The 18322-nt window shown below is 36.0% G+C and overlaps 1 protein-coding gene across 5 annotated transcripts in view; it reads left to right on the top strand.

Moving 5' to 3' along the window:
* Window positions 1-17: 17 nt before the first annotated feature.
* Window positions 18-18322, top strand: part of EXOC1 (exocyst complex component 1) — a 61927-nt gene continuing 43622 nt past the window's right edge. For 2 of the 5 annotated variants that reach the window (XM_042936341.1, XM_042936338.1), the window contains exons 1-5: window positions 18-153; window positions 4616-4749; window positions 11399-11529; window positions 14348-14507; window positions 17375-17395. In XM_042936341.1, coding sequence (XP_042792275.1) covers window positions 4626-4749; window positions 11399-11529; window positions 14348-14507; window positions 17375-17395 — 436 coding nt within the window. In that variant the 5' untranslated portion in view covers window positions 18-153; window positions 4616-4625. Of the gene's footprint in view, window positions 316-4615; window positions 4750-11398; window positions 11530-14347; window positions 14508-17374; window positions 17396-18322 lie in introns of all 5 variants that reach the window. The other 3 variants (XM_042936342.1, XM_042936340.1, XM_042936339.1) reach the window with 2 other exon arrangements.

The raw sequence follows: 18322 nt of genomic DNA, 5'->3' as shown, positions 1-18322 counted from the left end.
GTGCCCGGAAGTGGGAAGTGGTGGCGGAACGGCTGCTCCCTGGTCACGGCTAAATTGACGGGCTCATCCTAGTAGCTGTGGCCGTCGGGGCCTTGTCCTGTCTCCGTCTTGGAGGACCCGCCTCGGCACAGCCGGGCTCGGTCCAGCCTTGTGGTAAGCCCTGGGCCGCGGCTGCCCGGTAGTTCCGTCGGCGCGGAGAGACTAGCAGACAGGCGGGCGCCAAGGTCTGAGGCAGCGTTTCAGCCCAGCTGTTGGCTCCGCGTCCGGGGTCGGGTACCTCTCACTCCTCTGGCCTGCCTTTCGCCCCGTGTCTGGGTAAGGCGCAAAGCCCGCTAGGAGCATCCACCAACTCCCTGCTGCCCTGCGGGCTAACCGCAATCCTCAACACATCCCTTCCTGGTTTCATCCATAAGAACCAGATTTCATTTGTGCAAAACGGCCGTGATCGTTTGTGTTTTGGCGTGGACCAGGAGAGGAGGGCGTAACAGTGCCTTCTTTGTCCAAATACACATTTCTTCTAAATCTTTAAGACGCATTCCCCTGTCTCTATGCACAGTTTTCTGGATGACAATGCCTCCGTTTGCTGTGTTGTCTCGATAGCGTTCGGGGCGCAACCCACGCGGGCACTCACATTGACAAACTCTTTGTCACGCTGTGTAATGGTCCAACTGAGTTTAAGGAAACAAGAACCAACACAGTAAGCAGTGGCTGACTGCTTCTGGAACGTGATCAGACGTGGATTCTTTTTTTTTTTTTTTTTTTTAATTTTTTTTTTTTTTTTTTTACATTTATTTATTTTTGAGAGACAGAGACAGCGTGAGCAGGGGAGGGGCAGAGAGAGAGAGTGAGACACAGAATCAGAAGCAGCAGGCTCCAGGCTCCGAGCTGTCAGCGCAGAGCCTGATGCGGAGCTTGAACCCACTAACCGTGAGATCATGACCTGAGCTGAAATCAGAAGCTCAACTGACTGAGCCAACCAGGTGCCCTGAGACGTGGATTCTTAAACCTGGAAAATAGCTTTAGAGGATTTCTAGTGATTTATTCCCTGACTTACACGAAAATACTCTAAAGACTGGACCCTTAGGATGTAAATGCCACGAAGGCACGGCTGTTCTTGTCTTCGTGAACATGCCTGTCATACTCGCTTCTAATCTGGAACACTGCATTGCCCTTCGTAGGCATCGGTATTTGCTGAATAAATAAGGGTGCCATAGTGCTTTTCATTATGCCTAGCTCCTTTATGAGGTATAACCAGTCCTCTCTTGCTTTACACTTACCTTACACTCAGTTGTTGATTTTGTCCAAAGAGGGATGGTGTGGTAAACGTTGGCACTATCAGCCACTCATTTGACCAGTTTTTATTATTCAGTTCAGGTTATCTCAAGAGGTACTTGCTGACTACGTAAGAAAGAAGACAGAACCTTGCTGGAGCACCTCTTCCTCTCTCTTTCAAGAGAGTTCTTGAGATCTCTAAGCTTATGATCTCATGGACCAATTGGACTGCAAGTGCCTGATTGTTTAGTAAATAGGGAAGTTCCTTAACAATTGAAAGAAGAGATCAGTTTGGATTAAGATGTTTATTGAATCAATTTCATATAAACCATGAAGTGTAATTAGGGTTTGGTTAGATGATATTCCCTGCATGGAAAAGCACCTAAGCAAAGATTTAAAGACTGCACTGAGCAGAGGGCTTGGAGTGGAAGATTTGTATATGGGAACCTTAGGAAAATGTTGAGCGGTGGCATGTTGTGATGAAAGCTATGTTTTAATATTATTTGTTTATCAAGGGTTTGGAGATTGCGGGAGCTTGCAAAGAGATAACCAGATACTGAATTGTTAAATGGACTTGGTTGATGTGAACCTGGATTAGTGTGTTAGCAGTGGGAACAGAAAGGAAGGGTAAATTATATATAGATGAGAAATCAGCAGAACGTGGCAGCAGATTTCGTGCTGACAATGGAGGAGGATAATCAAATATGACAGATTTTGAACCTGGACATTTGCTCACAAATGTGAGTTGGAAAGGGAAATCTTAGGAAAACTATAGTTGTCATGTTATTTGGTGCTATCATTTTGCTTAATTTTGAAATGCCTGCTAGGTCTTTGCCAAGTTCTAAGAATACACAGATGAATAAGGTATGATCTTTTCCTACAAAGAGCTACCTTTAATGTGGGAGAGAATTCAACTAACTAGAAATTATGGTTTGTAAGTGCTATGTTAGCTGAGTAGAGGGGAAGTGTTTGAGAAATATAAAAGGAATTATTCTTCTTGTATGTGTGATTATTTCACAGAAGAGGTGACATTTTAGCAGGATCTTGGAAGAATGGGTTGAAATATTTAGGGGGAAAAGAATACCAGGAAAAGGAAATTGCACGAACAAAGCCCAGAGATAGAAATGTAAAGTGGCCGTTATGCAGTGTATCTTGGACATCGGGTGGAGTAGAGCTTTTAATGCAGTGTCTAGGCCCTAGAACATATTAAGTGATTAGTAACATGGACACAAATTTTTTGCAATAGGTGGAATAGAGGTTAGGATGGGTGAAGATGTAATGAGATGGAGAAGAAAACAATTGGGGAAAATTGTCTTCTATAGCCTCTGCAGGGTAGATGGTGACATCATTTGCAGAGAGGGTGGAGGCTGACAGTAGAGTTGAGAATTGAAGAAGGTGAATAAAGATTTGCAGCACACTGATGGGGAGTAGGAAGGGGTCCTCAAAGGAAGTGTTAAAGGATTGCGGAGCAACACTGAAAGTCTAGCTTTGACTGGATTTAGATACTTGTAATGAATGCAGTGAACATGGACATATGGCCTTCTTGAGTGGTATATGTATCCCATGAGAAGTGAAGAAAAATACAGTTCATGGAAATTGATAAAACATGGTGAACAAGTCCACAGAGTAAGATAATTGAAGGAGACAGTGTGGGTGAATGCTACCTGCAGGCTAAGTGGAAAAGAAATTAAGCTTGGAGAGGCCAGGTAGATGATAACAGGAAGGAGAGGTAGGTCAGAAGACTAGAGGCTAAGATGAGGTGAAAAAGGAATGAAAATTGGAAAATGTGATTTTTTGTGAGAAAAGCAATTTTCTGAGTTGGAGCAGAGATCGAAGTTTCACAGATTGAGTAAAGTATAGGTGATAACCTAGCTTCCAAAAATGGCATCATATTGTAAAAATTCATTCTGTGTCATTTATTTCAAACTCATAATTTCTTCGTTTTCCCATATAAAGGGTGTTAGAAGTTAATTTCCTAAGCAAGCTTACCTGTATGAAGTATTACACATTTACATTGGAAATAGTAATATATACACAAATATATATATTTCAAAATAAAGTTGAAAAGACATTTTTAAAAATATCTAACTTAAGTTGATATTTGAAAAAAGACATTGAGTTAAGTGAGAAAAAGGAGGTAAGTGGAAACCTATTTCTTTATGATAGCTTTATTGAGATATAATTCATATGCCATAAAATTTACCCACCTAAGCATATAATTCAGTAGTTTTTAGTATATTCACAAGGTTATATAACCATCAGTACTAATTCAAGAACATTTTCATCACCCAAAAGAAACTCCTTTCTCATTAACAGTCACTCCCCATTTCTCCTTGCTCCTACCCCTAGCAACCATAAATCATTCTGTCTTTATGGGTTTGTCTACTCTGAACATTTCATGCAAACAGAATCATAAAATATGTGGTCTTTTAACTGGCTTCTTGCACTTAGCATAATATTTTCAAGTTTCATCAGTGTTGTAGCATGTATCAGTATTTCATTTCTTTTTAATGACCAAATAACATTCCAATATGTAGATATTCATTTTGTTGTATCAGTTCATTAGTTGGTGGATATTTGAGTTGTTTCTATGTTTTGTCTATTGCGAATAATACTGCTATGAACATATATGTACAACATTTTGTGTGGATGTATATTTTCAGTTCTCTTGAGTATATACCTAGGAGTGGAATTGTTGGATCATATCATAATTTTACATTTAACTTTTTGAGGCACTGCCAAACTGTTTTCCAAAGTGGCTGCACCATTTTACAATCACCAACAATGTACGAAAGAGTTCCTTTTTCTCCACATCTTTACCAACACTTGTATTTTTAATTTTAGCCATTCTGGTGGGTATAAAGTAGTAGGTAGATACATATTTGATTTTGGTTTGCATTTACCTAGTGGTTAATGATGCTGAGCATCTTTTCCTGTGCTTATTGGCCATTTGTGTATTTTCTTGGGAGAAATGTCTATTCAGATCCTTTGCTCAGTTTTTAATTGGGTTATTTTTTTTTATTGTTGAGTTATAAGAGCTCTTTATATAGAAAATTTATATTCAAAAATTGAGCATGGGTTTTTTTCTTAAAAAAATTTTTTTTGTATCATAGTATTTGCTAAGCACTTCTAAAGATTTTAAAGTTTGATAACACTGGTTCTCTAATTTCCTTTCCAAACATAAAGCTTTTTATTTTTATGGTATAGGTATGTTGATGTATTAAATCATTCTTCCTATGCTTACTAGCTATAAATAAGATCATTTTTTAAATTACAAATGGGACAATGAAGGACAGAATGATTTTGAGAATAAGCTTAATATCTATACTCTCAATTTTTTTAGCTGATTAAAAATGACAGCAATCAAGCATGCGTTACAAAGAGATATTTTTACACCAAATGATGAACGCCTGCTGAGTATTGTCAATGTCTGCAAAGCAGGAAAAAAGAAAAAGAACTGTTTTCTGTGTGCCACAGGTGGGTATTTAGTAAGAAAAAGCTCTTGTTTGGCATTCTTTTATTGTTTTAGTCCCTAGGGGACTTTTCCTCCTTGTTTTTAAAATTCTCGTTGTCTCTATAATTGGAAAAACTGTTGGGCCAACAAACTCATTTTTTTAAATTGTCTTTAATTAAGGGGCGCCTAGGTGGTTCAGTCAGTTAAACATCTGACTCTTGATTTCGGCCCATGTCATGACCTCACACTTCGTGAGATCGAGTTGAGTCGGGCTCTGCACTGACAACACCAAGCCTGTTGGGATTCTCTCTCTCCCTCTCTCTCTGTTCCTCCCTCCCTCGCTGCCCCTCACTGCCCCCCCCCAAAATAAATAAATAACTTTTAAAAAATTGTCTTTAATTAAATATTGAGTAGATACCAAAAAATCTATGCCATATATATAAGGTGTGAAGACTAGCCATACAGTGAACATGTGTGCTCACTACCCAGTATAAGAAGAATATTACCATTACCTTTGAAGTGTCCTGTGTGCCCTTTCCATAAAAAAAAAAAAAAAAAGTTGTTTTTTGTTTTTTGTTTTTTTTGAGAGAGAGAGAGAGAGAGAGAGAGAGCACATGAGCTGGAGAGGGGCAGAGAGAGAGAGGGAGAGAATCCTAAGCAGGCTCCAAGCTGTCAGTGCAGAGCCCAATGTGGGGCTCAAACCCATGAAACCATGAGATTATGACCTGAGCTGAAACTAAGAATCCAATGCTTAATCGACTGAGCCACCCAAGCATCCCCTGTGTGCCTTTTCCTTTTTTTTTTTTTTTTTTTTTTTTTTTTTAAATTTTTTTTTCAACGTTTTTTATTTTTATTTTTGGGACAGAGAGAGACACAGAGCATGAACGGGGGAGGGTCAGAGAGAGAGGGAGGCACAGAATCAGAAGCAGGCTCCAGGCTCTGAGCCATCAGCCCAGAGCCCGACGCGGGGCTCGAACTCACGGACCGCGAGATCGCGACCTGGCTGAAGTCGGACGCTTAACCGACTGCGCCACCCAGGCGCCCCTGCCTTTTCCTAATCCCATTCCCTTTCCTCACTTATTAAGAGGTAACTGGTATCCTGAATTTTGGTTTAGTCTTTCCTTGCTTTTCTTTATCATTTTACTATCTGTCTGTATTTGTTTGTAATCTCAGATAACATATTGTTTAGTTTTGCGTTTCTTTGAAATTTGCATGAATTGAATGCTAGTGCATATATTCTTTTGTGACTTTTTCCACTCAGCATTGTGTTCATGTTCATGACTTTTATTTCCGTTCTTTCATATAATCATAATTCTTTGATTTTCACTCCTATGAGTGTTCTACTCTATGAGAGTACCATTTATTTATACATCCTACTAGTGATGAACATTAGGTTTGTTTTCAGGTTTTACTGTTTAGACAGCCCTTCTGTGAGCATCTTTGTCCTTGTCTCTTAGTGTATACAGGCAAGAAGTTTCTAGGGTAGATACCTAAATGTGTGATTGTTGGATTATAGGTATGTGAATGCTCAACACTACTGTACTACCAGATTTTTTTCAAAAGTAGTTACACTGGCTTTCAATCCCACAAGCAGTGTGTATTTTGTGTTCTTTCCCCACATCCTAGCCAAAACTTGGCTTTGACAGACTTAAGCATGTGAAATATCTCATTGTGGTTTGAAATTTCATTTCCCTGTTAATAATGAATTGATGAATTAAATCTTTTCATGAGTTTATTGGCCACTTACTTTCCTTGTTTTAGAAATTTGTCTTAAAGCCTTTTGCTCATTTCTCTCTTGTGTTGGTTGTCCTTTTACTAATTTGTACAAGTTCTATATATTTACTGATTTTATGTTGGTTATATGCATTCCAGTTTGTGCTTTGTGTATTAGCCTTTTATGATGCCTTTTAATGAAATTTCTAAGTTTAGTAAAATCAAATCAATCTGATCCTTTATGGCTTCCGCTTTTGTTTAAAAATTTTTTCAATGTTTTTGAAAGAGAGAAACAGACAGAGCACAGGCAGGGGGAAGGGGGAGAGAGAGGGAGACACAAAATCCAAAGCAGGCTCCAGGCTCTGAGTTGTCAGCAGAGAGTCCAACATGGGGCTTGAACCCAGAAACTGTGAGATCATGACCTGAGCTGAAGTTGGATGCTTAACCAACTGAGCCACCCAAGCGCCCCTCAAATATAAGTGTTTAAAATATACATGTATGTGTATGTGTGTGTATGTATATATACACACACATACACATACATACATACATATACATACATACACACTTCCCTGGAGTAATAAAAGTATTCTCCTACACTGTATTTTAAGATTTTTATAATTTTGGGGCACCTGGGTGGCTCAGTCGGTTAAGCGTCCGACTTCAGCTTAGGTCATGATTTCACAGTTGATGAGTTCGAGCCCCGCGTCGGGCTCTGTACTGACAGCTCAGAGCCTGGATCCTGCTTTGGATCTGTGTCTCCCTCTCTCTGCCCCTCCCTGCTCACACTCTGTCTCTCTCTCAAACATAAACATTAAAAAAAAATTAAAATTTTTATAATTTTGCCCCTCATGTTTTAGTTTTTAATTTACCTGTGTCCGTGTTTGTAGTGATGAATGTGAGTGTGCCTATTTCTGGGTTCTCTTTTATATCTGGTTTTTATTTTGTCTTGTTTTGATTGTTTATTTTTCCACTTATTTTAGAATCAATTTGATAAGTTCCAGATTTTGTTGGGATTGTAATTAGAATTGTTTTGAATATGTTGTTCAGTTCGAAGAGAACTTGCACTTTCATAATATTGAGTCATTTTGTCAATGGACAGGGTGCAGTTCTCCATTTATCTAGGTCTTCTTAATGCCTTTCAATAAGTTTTAGCGTTTTAAAAATTCTTTTTTTAATGTTTATTTATTTTTGAGAGGGGGAGAGAGTGAAAACAGGGGAGAGGCAGAGAGAGGGAGACACAGAATCTAAGGCAGGCTCCTGGTTCTGAGCTTGACAGCCTGACGCAGGGCTCGAACTCACGAACTGCAAGATCATGACCTGAGCTGAAGTGAGATGCTTAACTGACTGAGCCACCCAGGCGCCCTAGTTTTAGAGTTTTAAAAGGCTTTCAAGAAGTTGTATAGTTTTAAATGTTTTTCACCTATGTTGTATTTATTCCTAGATTTTTTGATACGATCATAAATAATAATTTATTAGCATTAATATATTTTTGAAGTTTATTTTGAAAGAGAGAGAGAGAGTGAGCATGCACATATGAGCAGGGAAGAGGCAGATAGAGGGTGAGAGAATCCCAAGCATGCTCCATGCTGTCAGCCCCATCTCCGGGCTGGATCTCCCAAACTACGAGGCCATGACCTGAGCCAAAATCCAAGAGTTGGATTCTTAACTGACTGAGACGCCCAGGCACGCCAGCATTAATACATTTTTAAGACTTTAATTTTTTAGAGCAGTTTTAGGTTTACAACAAAATTGAGGAAGGAGGTACACACATTTCCCTATACCCCCTGCCCCCACATATGTTTGGCTTCCCCCTTTATCAATACCACTGGCAACATTGGCAATAATTTGTTACCAAGAATGAAGCTACATTGACACATTATAATCACTCAAAGACCATAGTTTCCCTTAGGGTTCACTCTTGATGTACATTGTATGGGTTTGGACAAATGTATAATGGCATGTATCCACCATTGTAATGTCACAGAGTATTTTCACTGCCCTAAAAATCCTGTGTGTTCTGCCTGGTCATCTCTCCCCCAGCCCCTACCCTTTCCAACCACTGTTCTTTTTACTGTTTGCATGGCTTTGCCTTTTCTAGAATGTCATATAGTTGGAATCAGATACTATTTAGCCTGCTCAGATTGGCTTCTTTTACTTAGTAGTATGCATTTACATTTCCTCCATGTATTTTCATGGCTTGATAGCTCATTTCTTTTTAGCACTGAATAATATTCCATTCCTGAGTGTACCAGTTTATTTATCTACTCACCTACTGAAGGATATCTTGACTGTCAATTTGACAATTATGAATAAAGCTACTATAAACACCCATGTGTGGATTTTTGCATGGACCTAAGTTTTCAACTCCTTTGGGTAAATACCAGGGAGTATGATTGCTAGATCATATGGTAAGAATGTGTTTAGTTCTGTAAGAAACCACCAAACTCTCTACCAAAGGGGCTGTACTGTTTTGCAGTCCCACAGCAATGTTTGAAAGTTGTTCCACATTTTTGTCAGCATTTGGTGTTGTCAGGTTCTAGAATTTGGCCATACTAATAGGTGTGTAGTGGTACCTCGTTGTTTTAATTTGTATTGCCTTGATGAAATATGGTGTTGAGTATCTTTTCATATGCTTATTAGTTATCTGTATATCTTCTTTGGGGAAGTGTCTGTTAAGGTCTTTGGCCATTTTTTAATCTGTTTTTTGTTTTGTTTTCTTGTCAAGTTTTAAGACTCCTTTGTATATTTTGGATAACATTCCTTTATTAGATGTGTCTTTGGCAAATTTTTTTTTTTTTTTTTTTTTGCAGTCTGTGGCTTGTCTTCTAATTATCTTGATGTTGTCTTTTGCAGAGCAGAAGCTTTTAATTTTATTGAACATTAATACATTTTATTTTTATTTTTTTAATTTTTTTTTTTAACATTTATTTATTTTTGAGACAGAGAGAGACAGAGCATGAACGGGGGAGGGTCAGAGAGAGGGAGACACAGAATCTGAAACAGGCTCCAGGCTCCGAGCTGTCAGCACAGAGCCCGACGCGGGGCTCGAACTCACGGACCGCGAGATCATGACCTGAGCCGAAGTCGGCCGCCCAACCGACTGAGCCACCCAGGCGCCCCAAACATTAATACATTTTAAAAATCATTTATTGTTAGCATCTAGAAATAATTGGTTCTTTATGTGGGTTTCTATATCTATCAATCTTGCTAAACTTTCTTATTAATTCTAATAATTTGTCCATAGACTCTTTGTAAATAGTGATATTTTCTTCCTTCCTCTATAGTCTTTATATTTTTTATTTATTTTTGTTACTTTTGTCTGCTGGTTAGGACCATCAATACAGTGATCTCAAAGGGATTATCATATATGATAATTGCGGTTTTTTTGTAGCTATCCTTGACGGTACTAGGGAAGTTCCCTTCTATTCCTGACTTCTTACTTTTTTTCTTTTTGATTTTTTATCATGAATGGATGTTCAGTTTTATCAAATGCTTTTTCAAATCATTGAGATTATCATATACTTTTCTTCCTTAATTTGTTAGTGTGGTGAGTAATGGTACTTGGTTTTTCAAATAATAAATTGAGTTATTGGAGTAACCTAACTCAGTGATGATGTACTATATGCCATCTATTATAGCATATATTATTTTTTTATGCACCACTAAAAAATGCTGCAATATTACTTCGATTGTTAAGACATATTCTGATTTCAGAGATGTTAAAATGTGGGAAAAAATGTACATCTCACACTTGGTAAAATATTATTTTTTGTATATGCCCCTGGATTAAGTTTGCCAATGCAGTATTTATTCATAATTATTTGTACATTTGTAGTTATAAGATTTTTCACCCATGTTCATTAGTGACATGGTCTTGTAATTTTCTTTTGTATACTGTCTTTGGCCTTGCAACCAAAGTCATAAGGTAAGTCGGGAGTGTTCCCTTGTTTTTTGTACAGTGGAATAGTTATGTGCATTTGGAATGTTTCCTTGGAAAGCTTGGCAAAAGATACCAGTAAAACTGTGTTAGACTAAGTTTTGGGGGAGAGATTTTTCACTTCACTTTCTTTAGTGGTTGTAGATTTTCTATTCTTAAGTCATTTTTGGTAATTTACATTTTTTAGAGATTTAACCACTTCATCTAAATTTTTTAATGTATTGGTATTCACTCCAATCCATCCAGTATTCTGCTGCTAGAGTAATTTTTAGAAACAAGTTAGAGCAGGTCATTTCCCCAATTAAAATCCTCTAAGAGCACCCCTACAACCTCAGATAAAGGTCCTTTGTGATCTGAACTTTCATCTTTTTTGGTAACTTTGTTTCCATCCACTTTATTACATGTATAATCCATATGAACTACTTATTGTTCTCTGAATTGGTGTTATGCTCTTTCAAGCCCCTTTGGCTTTATGTATGGCAGTCATTCTTTAGAGCTTTTTTTCTTTAAAAAGTTTATTCATTTATTTTGAAAGAGAGAGAGTGAGCACATGTGTTCAGGAGGGGCAGAAAGAGAGAGAGAAAGAGAGAGAATCCCAAGCAGGCTCTGCACTATCAGCATGGAGCCCGATGTGGGACTCGAACTCATAAACTGTGAGATCATGACCTGAGCCGAAATCAAGTGTCGGATGCTTAACTGACTGAGCCACCCAGGCACCAGTAGGACTCTTTTTATCTACCTCATACTCTTCCTTCAAAACTGGTCTGAAGCTTTACTTCTCAAGGAATCTGCCTCTCTCTGACCCTGTCGTCTGAGATTTAGATGTTCCTTTGATACTTTGTGCATCCCTCAGTCATAGCGTGTGTTAGGAAATACTACTCCTAACTGGTTTAACATAATATATAATACTGGTTTAGTATCATGTACAGGCACCTGACAACTGTATTTGCAATGAGTAAATGAATGGATGAAGAATAAGTGAGTGACTATTTCTAGTGAAAGTATGTTTTACTCAACAGTGACAACTGAACGCCCCGTGCAGGTGAAGATGGTCAAAGTCAAGAAATCCGACAAAGGAGATTTCTACAAAAGGCAGATTGCTTGGGCCCTTCGAGACCTTGCTGTGGTAGATGCCAAGGATGCTATTAAAGTACGTTTTTCTTAGTTCTTTGACCTGTGTTCAAAAAGTGTCTTTCATCTTATAACATAGTATTATGTCTTCTAAGATGACCTACATTTCTTGTTTTGTGACCCTCTGCTCTACCAACTAAGCCAGAATTAGTTTAAAATGTATCATTAAATCTTTCATTTCCCACACCTCAGTCTCAAGCAACTAAATAAAAACGTATGTATGTTTCATTGTTTTTACTTTTTTTGAGCTACAATTATGTTTGTGCACAAGTTATGTAAACTGGAGCAAAATAACTAGGTGTTTCTATATTTAGATTAGATTATAGATTTATATAGATTTATATAGATTATATATTTAGTATAAAGTCCATATATAAGTACACCTTTTAAAGTGTCGTGTGAGTGGGTTTTTAAAAACCTTCATTGTTTTGGTAAAACTTAGTTCAAAATGGTGTGTAATACTATAACCAAAGTGAATCTTTCTTAGTCTTCACAAATTAATGTAAAATCATCATCTGAGGCAACCAGGCTGGCCTTTTGAGACCATGTTTTCATATTTGTGGCTCAAGTAAAGGAAGCAATAGTGAGTTAAACACCTTATTTTAAGGAACTTAAAGACTAAGATATAAGAATGTAAATATTACACTTCTCACTTAAGCCACACTCAAACTTTAAGAAAGTTGAATAAGGTGACAGTCATGTGAAAGGACCACATTTATTTCCGACAAGTCAAGGCTTTTCACAGCAATACCCTTTTTTCAAAGAAACCAAGCGGAGCTCTTCTGGTTAAGTTAGGTTTTCCTTCCTCCTCAGCCTCTCTAACCTTGCCCCTCATCTTCCTCTGCAACCAAAGGCACCTCCAGGGATCTGGGAAATGTTTTGTGATGGGCTGATAGCAAGGCTTACATTAATGTAATTTCAGATGCCCTTTGATTTAACCCTTCCAGTCTCACACATTTATTTTTAAAAGGTCCAGAGATATAAAAGCTACCTCCGTAGAGTAATCCAATAAAATAAAAGTCTGACTTTGTCCTTATCCTGGGACAGACTTCTGGGGAACTAAAAGCTGGACAAAATGACAGGCAGTTGAGTCAGGTGCAAAATACTTTTTAAATGAAGCAAAAACAATTTCAGGGGAGCTTCATGTATCTAAAATATGCAATTCAGAATTCAGATTTCTAACATATGTAGAGAATGCCTTTCTATAAGTATTTTAGGCACAGTGGGCCATTGCTTTATCCCTAAGGGGCACCCAAAACACTTCAATAAACTATTTAATAAATTCTGTTACCATGGGAAAAGATCAAGAGTAGAGACTTTTTTGGTAGGTTTCTGGTTAAGAGAAAATACTGTAAGGGCTTTTTAGAAATGCGTCTTTATTAAAGAGGCTTTTTCCTTCAATAGTTTTGCACTTTATAACCCCATTGACTTGCATAATTCACTAACATTGCTGATGCTTATTTGAATGCTTTCTCACAGCTGATGCCTCATTGCTCGCTTTCTTAATGGATTTTTTTTTTCATTTTATGTAGGCACCTTGGCGTGTGTACACTATATATGGATATAAAACATAAAATTTTTATACATAGCCTAACATTAGCCATTTAGTGTCACACATTGATTTGTGTGAGTGTTGCCACTGGAGCACTCAGCTTCTTTTATGGCATTATGGGAAATATTCCCAGGGAAGAGATCATTTCCCATCAAGTTTTGGATTAGTTGCCAATACTCTTAGGTTTTTTTATAAGTAATAATGCAATTACCTCTTCATTATAAATGCCAATTTTTTATCTTTTGATGCTCCAATTCTGCTTATTGATCTAATTAGTAGTTCCATGCTTCCATAATGCTATTGTTGTACCAGCTCAAGTCCTGATACCTAAATTATCCCAAGTTTTCACAGTGAAACTCTGATATAACTTCACTTACCTTTTAGGCATTTATTTACATTTTGTCCTTTCGTAAGTAACACTTTGAATTAATTGAATATTTTATTATCTTCTCGTAGAACATTAAGAACATTTGAATCTATTTTTTAATTCCTTGGATGTGAAGAACAGCATACATCCATATGTTTTCATCTTTTATATGACAGGTGATTCTACATTCAAGGGAGAAATAGTAGACTGGTATGAAGTCACTGCTGCAATGAGGCTTAAGAAATAGAGAGAGCATGGTGCACTTCTCTCACAAGAGTTGAGTTTCTTTGTCATTCGAAAGAACTTCCAGGCTAACCAGAACTTTTTATTTTTGAGGCACCTTTAATTATTCTCTATTTTCAAAATTGAGAACTGAATCAGTCCATGCTTTTCATCTCATTTGTTCTCGGAAACCACACTGGGATGTAGATTGTACTTTTTCTCACATGTTGTGTATATAGAAGATACTTTCTTTACGAAGGATTTAGTGTCAAATTACAGTTATGAATAATAGTGCATTATCAAAGCATAGGTATGACTCTAAAACCCCATAGGCAATTTAAAAAGAAAAATTATGACCACATCAAAATTGGAGACCATTGTCACCTCATAGACTAGGAAGCTGGGACACAGAGCTTTACCATCTTAAACTTCCACTCATATACTTCAGGGGCATAGGAAGGAAATTACTAAAACACTGTTGTTTTTTTTATCCAGCTTCTTTTGGGAGGTAAACAAAGTTTTTCCTATAAATTGAATTCTCTGAATCATTCTCTGTAAGTCACTTGGCTGATTTTTAATGGTGATTTTTTTTCTTTAAGAACAGCTTCAGCTTTTCATTTTATTGAATGTCAATTTTATAATAATGAAAAAGGGATATGACCAAAAAACAATATCTTTTGTATATTTTTATTTCAGGAAAATCCTGAATTTGATTTACATTTTGAAAAAATATATAAATGGGTTGCCAGCAGCACTGCTGAAAAGAATGCATTTATTTCATGCATTTGGAAATTGAATCAGCGATATCTCCGGAAGAAAATTGATTTTGTCAATGTTAGCTCACAGCTCTTGGAAGGTAAAGTGAAATAAAAATGTATATGTAAAATCAAGTATATCTACAAGTGTATATATAATTTGACATTACTCAAAATTATTAGAACACTGATTTACCTTATATTGCGAAGGAAATGAAAAATAACTTTTCTTATTGCATAAGTGATACTTATTCATTATAGAAATTGATACATTAAATAAAAATCACTTATAAACTTAATCCTCAGAGATAACTGCTGTTAGCGTTTTGTTAGTCTTCTAATGTTTTTTCTATGCATGTTTAAAAACACTTTTAAAATAAGGAAATTCACATTCTGTTTTCTAACATACTTTTTTTTATAATGAACATTTTTCATGTTATTAAATACATTATTTTTAGTGGTACCATAGTATTCCATTTCATGGATATACCATAATTTATTTAATCATTTATTTTAAAATTTCCAAATTTTGCTTACTTTAAACAGCTTTGACATGAATATCCTTGTAGCTGTATTTTTGTGCAGAGTGTACTTATAGTAATCAAGAACACAACTTGAGTCAGACTGATTGGGCTTAAATCCTGGTTTTGTTACTTACCAATTATGTGACCTTAGGTTATTCTATGTTTCAATTTTCTTTATCTCAGAAATAGAGATAGTAATAGTATCCTCCCTGTAGTGTTGTTGTGAGGACTGAGTGACTTAACATATGAACATGATGAGAACAATGTGAGGTATATAGTAAGTGCTCAATAAATAGTAGCTATTATTATTATATTATCAGGGTAAAATTCTTAGACATGAGTTAAATAGGATATTTTTGATCAGTGTTTCTTCAGGGATGTTACTATGGATTATTTTGTGTTATAAGACAAAAACTCTACTGTTACGTATTAAAAGTGTACAGTAAGATTTTATTATTTTAAAATTTCTTTCATAAAGACATAAACATTGTAAGAACATGGTTCTCTATGCTTTGGGGATACAATTTGTGTTGTATTCTTTATCTCAAAGAAAGCAGTTGAAATAACAGCCAGTATGCAGGTCAAAGTTGTTTCTCCTCTTTATTGATGAAAAAACAGGTTTGTCCTGCATAATATATATTAGAAAGAATATTTAGATTTGTCCTAAGCTATATATTAGCATTTTAAAATAGGACCTTCATTCTGTTTGGTTGAAACATCTGAAGTAGCCAATATTCAACCATTTTGACCTATTAAAAACAGCAGCTTCAGATGCTTCAAACTGTTCATTTACTTAGCCACTTGCCTCTGTCTTTTCCCTATTCTGTTTTACTTCTTCCTTTTCTGTTTGACTGTGGATATTTCCTCTGAAATATAGTACTGTATTCTTTCCCAACACTTAGTAATTAGTAAGCCCGTTACTGGTTTCAGGTTTGATGCTTGAAACTGGCAGAGGCAAGTCACATCTGTTAGGTCTTGTGCTACGCCCACCAGTAGGGCCCCTGTGTAGGAGCCGGCAGGGCTGGCATCTCACCAACATTAGACCCCAGTGTCTTGGCAGTTGAGTATGTTGAGGGAATGACCATCAAGAAATAGATGGTAATTTTTCATTCCTTGAATAGTGGTTTAATTTGTTTTGAGTGGCATTTATTTATTTATTTAGCCATTTCAGGTTGAACAATTTGATGAGGGAATGATTTCTATTATGTTTTTAATTGTTGTGTATCTCCAGAAGTTATTCATTGCCTACGATGTGTTTTAAACCAATACATTTCATTGAGGCAATGGTATGGGAAAATATGTATGCTACCTGGTTTCCCTTATTAAGAAATATTACCATAATCAGTGAGAAGAATATTGCTGTTTTTTAGAACGAAGTGTCTAGCTTTTTAAAAAAAAAAAAAGGCGTTTAATTTTTTAGGGCCTAAAACAGTGTAGACATTTTCATATTTATAAAAGTTATCCCTAATTCAGATCAGTTTTAGGAATACTGTGAAGATCCTTAAGGATCTCATTTTGAAAATCATTTCCTGTAAACCAATTAACTGTTGCTTTGGTTTAGTGGAGTTCAGAAAATATCTTTTATTAATGTTTGCACACTTGTTTTAATGTTTTAAAGAATTTTTAAATCATAGCCGTTGATTCCCATTAAAATAATAAACGTGTCTAAGCTTTGGATGATATTAGAAAACAAATAAGAAATTATCACCATCTACTTTTAAGAGATAAATAATCGTCCAAGTAAGATTTCATTGTGAATTCTAGCAGTGTTGACTTTAGTGGTTTTTTTATTGGTGACAATTGAACGTTTATGCTAGTAAGTGGGGCTTCTCAGCAGAAGGTTTTTAAAGGAGGATTTTGTTAGCAGTTGAAGTAGAGTCAAGTTTTTGTTGGCTTTTTCTTTTTCATTATTATAACCAGATTTTTTAAAAAAATCTTTGACTTGAATCCTGAAAAGCCAGTTTGAACTGATATCTCATGTGGTTTTTTAAAAAATTGTTCTAATCTCGTCTTTTCTAACAGTGTTTTATGACTAATCTATTGTGAGGGAATGTCTGGGTAAAGTTTTTGGGCCTTGAGTGAAAATAACTAGACTAAATGCATGAGTCACAGCTGACCTAAAAATAATTCCCAGGAAATGATCTATTTCCCAGTTTTCTCCAAGGACTAGTCAGTGCTATGTCTTAAAAGAGAGAAAATAGAAAGATAAATTTATTTTTAGTCAATATCAGAAAAATAATGAGGGAATTAACTCTGGAAATTTAGCTTCTATGGATCTTTTCACTTTGTAGTTGATTTGGACATTGTCTTTTAAACTTCAAGGTATCAGAAGTTCAAATGAAATATGGGTAGTATTTAAAAATTTTAAACCTGTATACTTTTCTACCCAGCTAATATTCTTTGCTTACTTTCCTCTGCTTTTTTCATACCTTTTTACTCTCCAGAACTGCCTAAAGTTACAGAAGGTGCGTAACACCTTTTCTTCTTATTCTATTCCATATATTTTTACTACTTGCCATTGTTATGTACTGTTGTTTGCATATTTTATGAAATTGTGCATAGGGACAAGTTTATTACCACAAAATCCATATAGTAATAAAATTAATGATAGGATTCATTATTGACCTCCAAAGGACTATTTCATGGAAGAGAAAAATGCTTCTGAAGCCGTTATGATCACTTAAAATATTTGTTTATTTTAAATATCCACTTGTGTAAGGAGCTGTACAGAATGATTTGGGCAGTTCCTGCCCCCTAGTGGCTAATAAACTGTCAGATATGACAATTTAGCATTTCTACAGTGAACTAAAATGGACTTGTTCAGAGGACAAGGAGCTAAGTGATGCCTGTCTGAAGAACTTATATACTGTAATCTGTAATTGCCTGTACCAAAAGTTTTATTCCCCTCCTTTTTTTTTTTCTGGGACATTATCTAAGTCTGCCAAATTATTTTTCTTAGGAGTAAATCATTTATTACTTTGAATTGGTTGTTTTTTTCTAGAACAAATTAACATATGCCAAGTCATGCTGAATATAAATATTCATTTTCATACAAAATAATGAATATTTAAAGTGTCCAGAGGTTGTGATTTAAATTGTGTCCCGTTAAGTTTATGAAAATCAGTAGCTTTATTTAGAGTTTTATTTGAGAAGTAAAAAAAAAATTTTTTTTCACTTTACCTCTCCTGACCTCAAGCTTTACATAAAATTTCACTAGCTGACTGTATTTTGTCAAAAAATTGAATTAGAACATTTATCCAGAAGACATCTCACATTTCACCTCTTGGTCTTTTGTTAAGACATGAAGACCATTTAAATTTTTGTAATTTCAAATAGCCATATTATTGTTGCTCTTGTTCCTACAGACTTGTTGGGAATGTTTTTATACCTGA

The sequence above is a fragment of the Panthera leo genome, chromosome B1, assembly GCF_018350215.1.
Source record: "Panthera leo isolate Ple1 chromosome B1, P.leo_Ple1_pat1.1, whole genome shotgun sequence".
Lineage (NCBI taxonomy): Eukaryota > Metazoa > Chordata > Mammalia > Carnivora > Felidae > Panthera > Panthera leo.
This window is presented reverse-complemented; position numbering and strand designations above follow the sequence as displayed.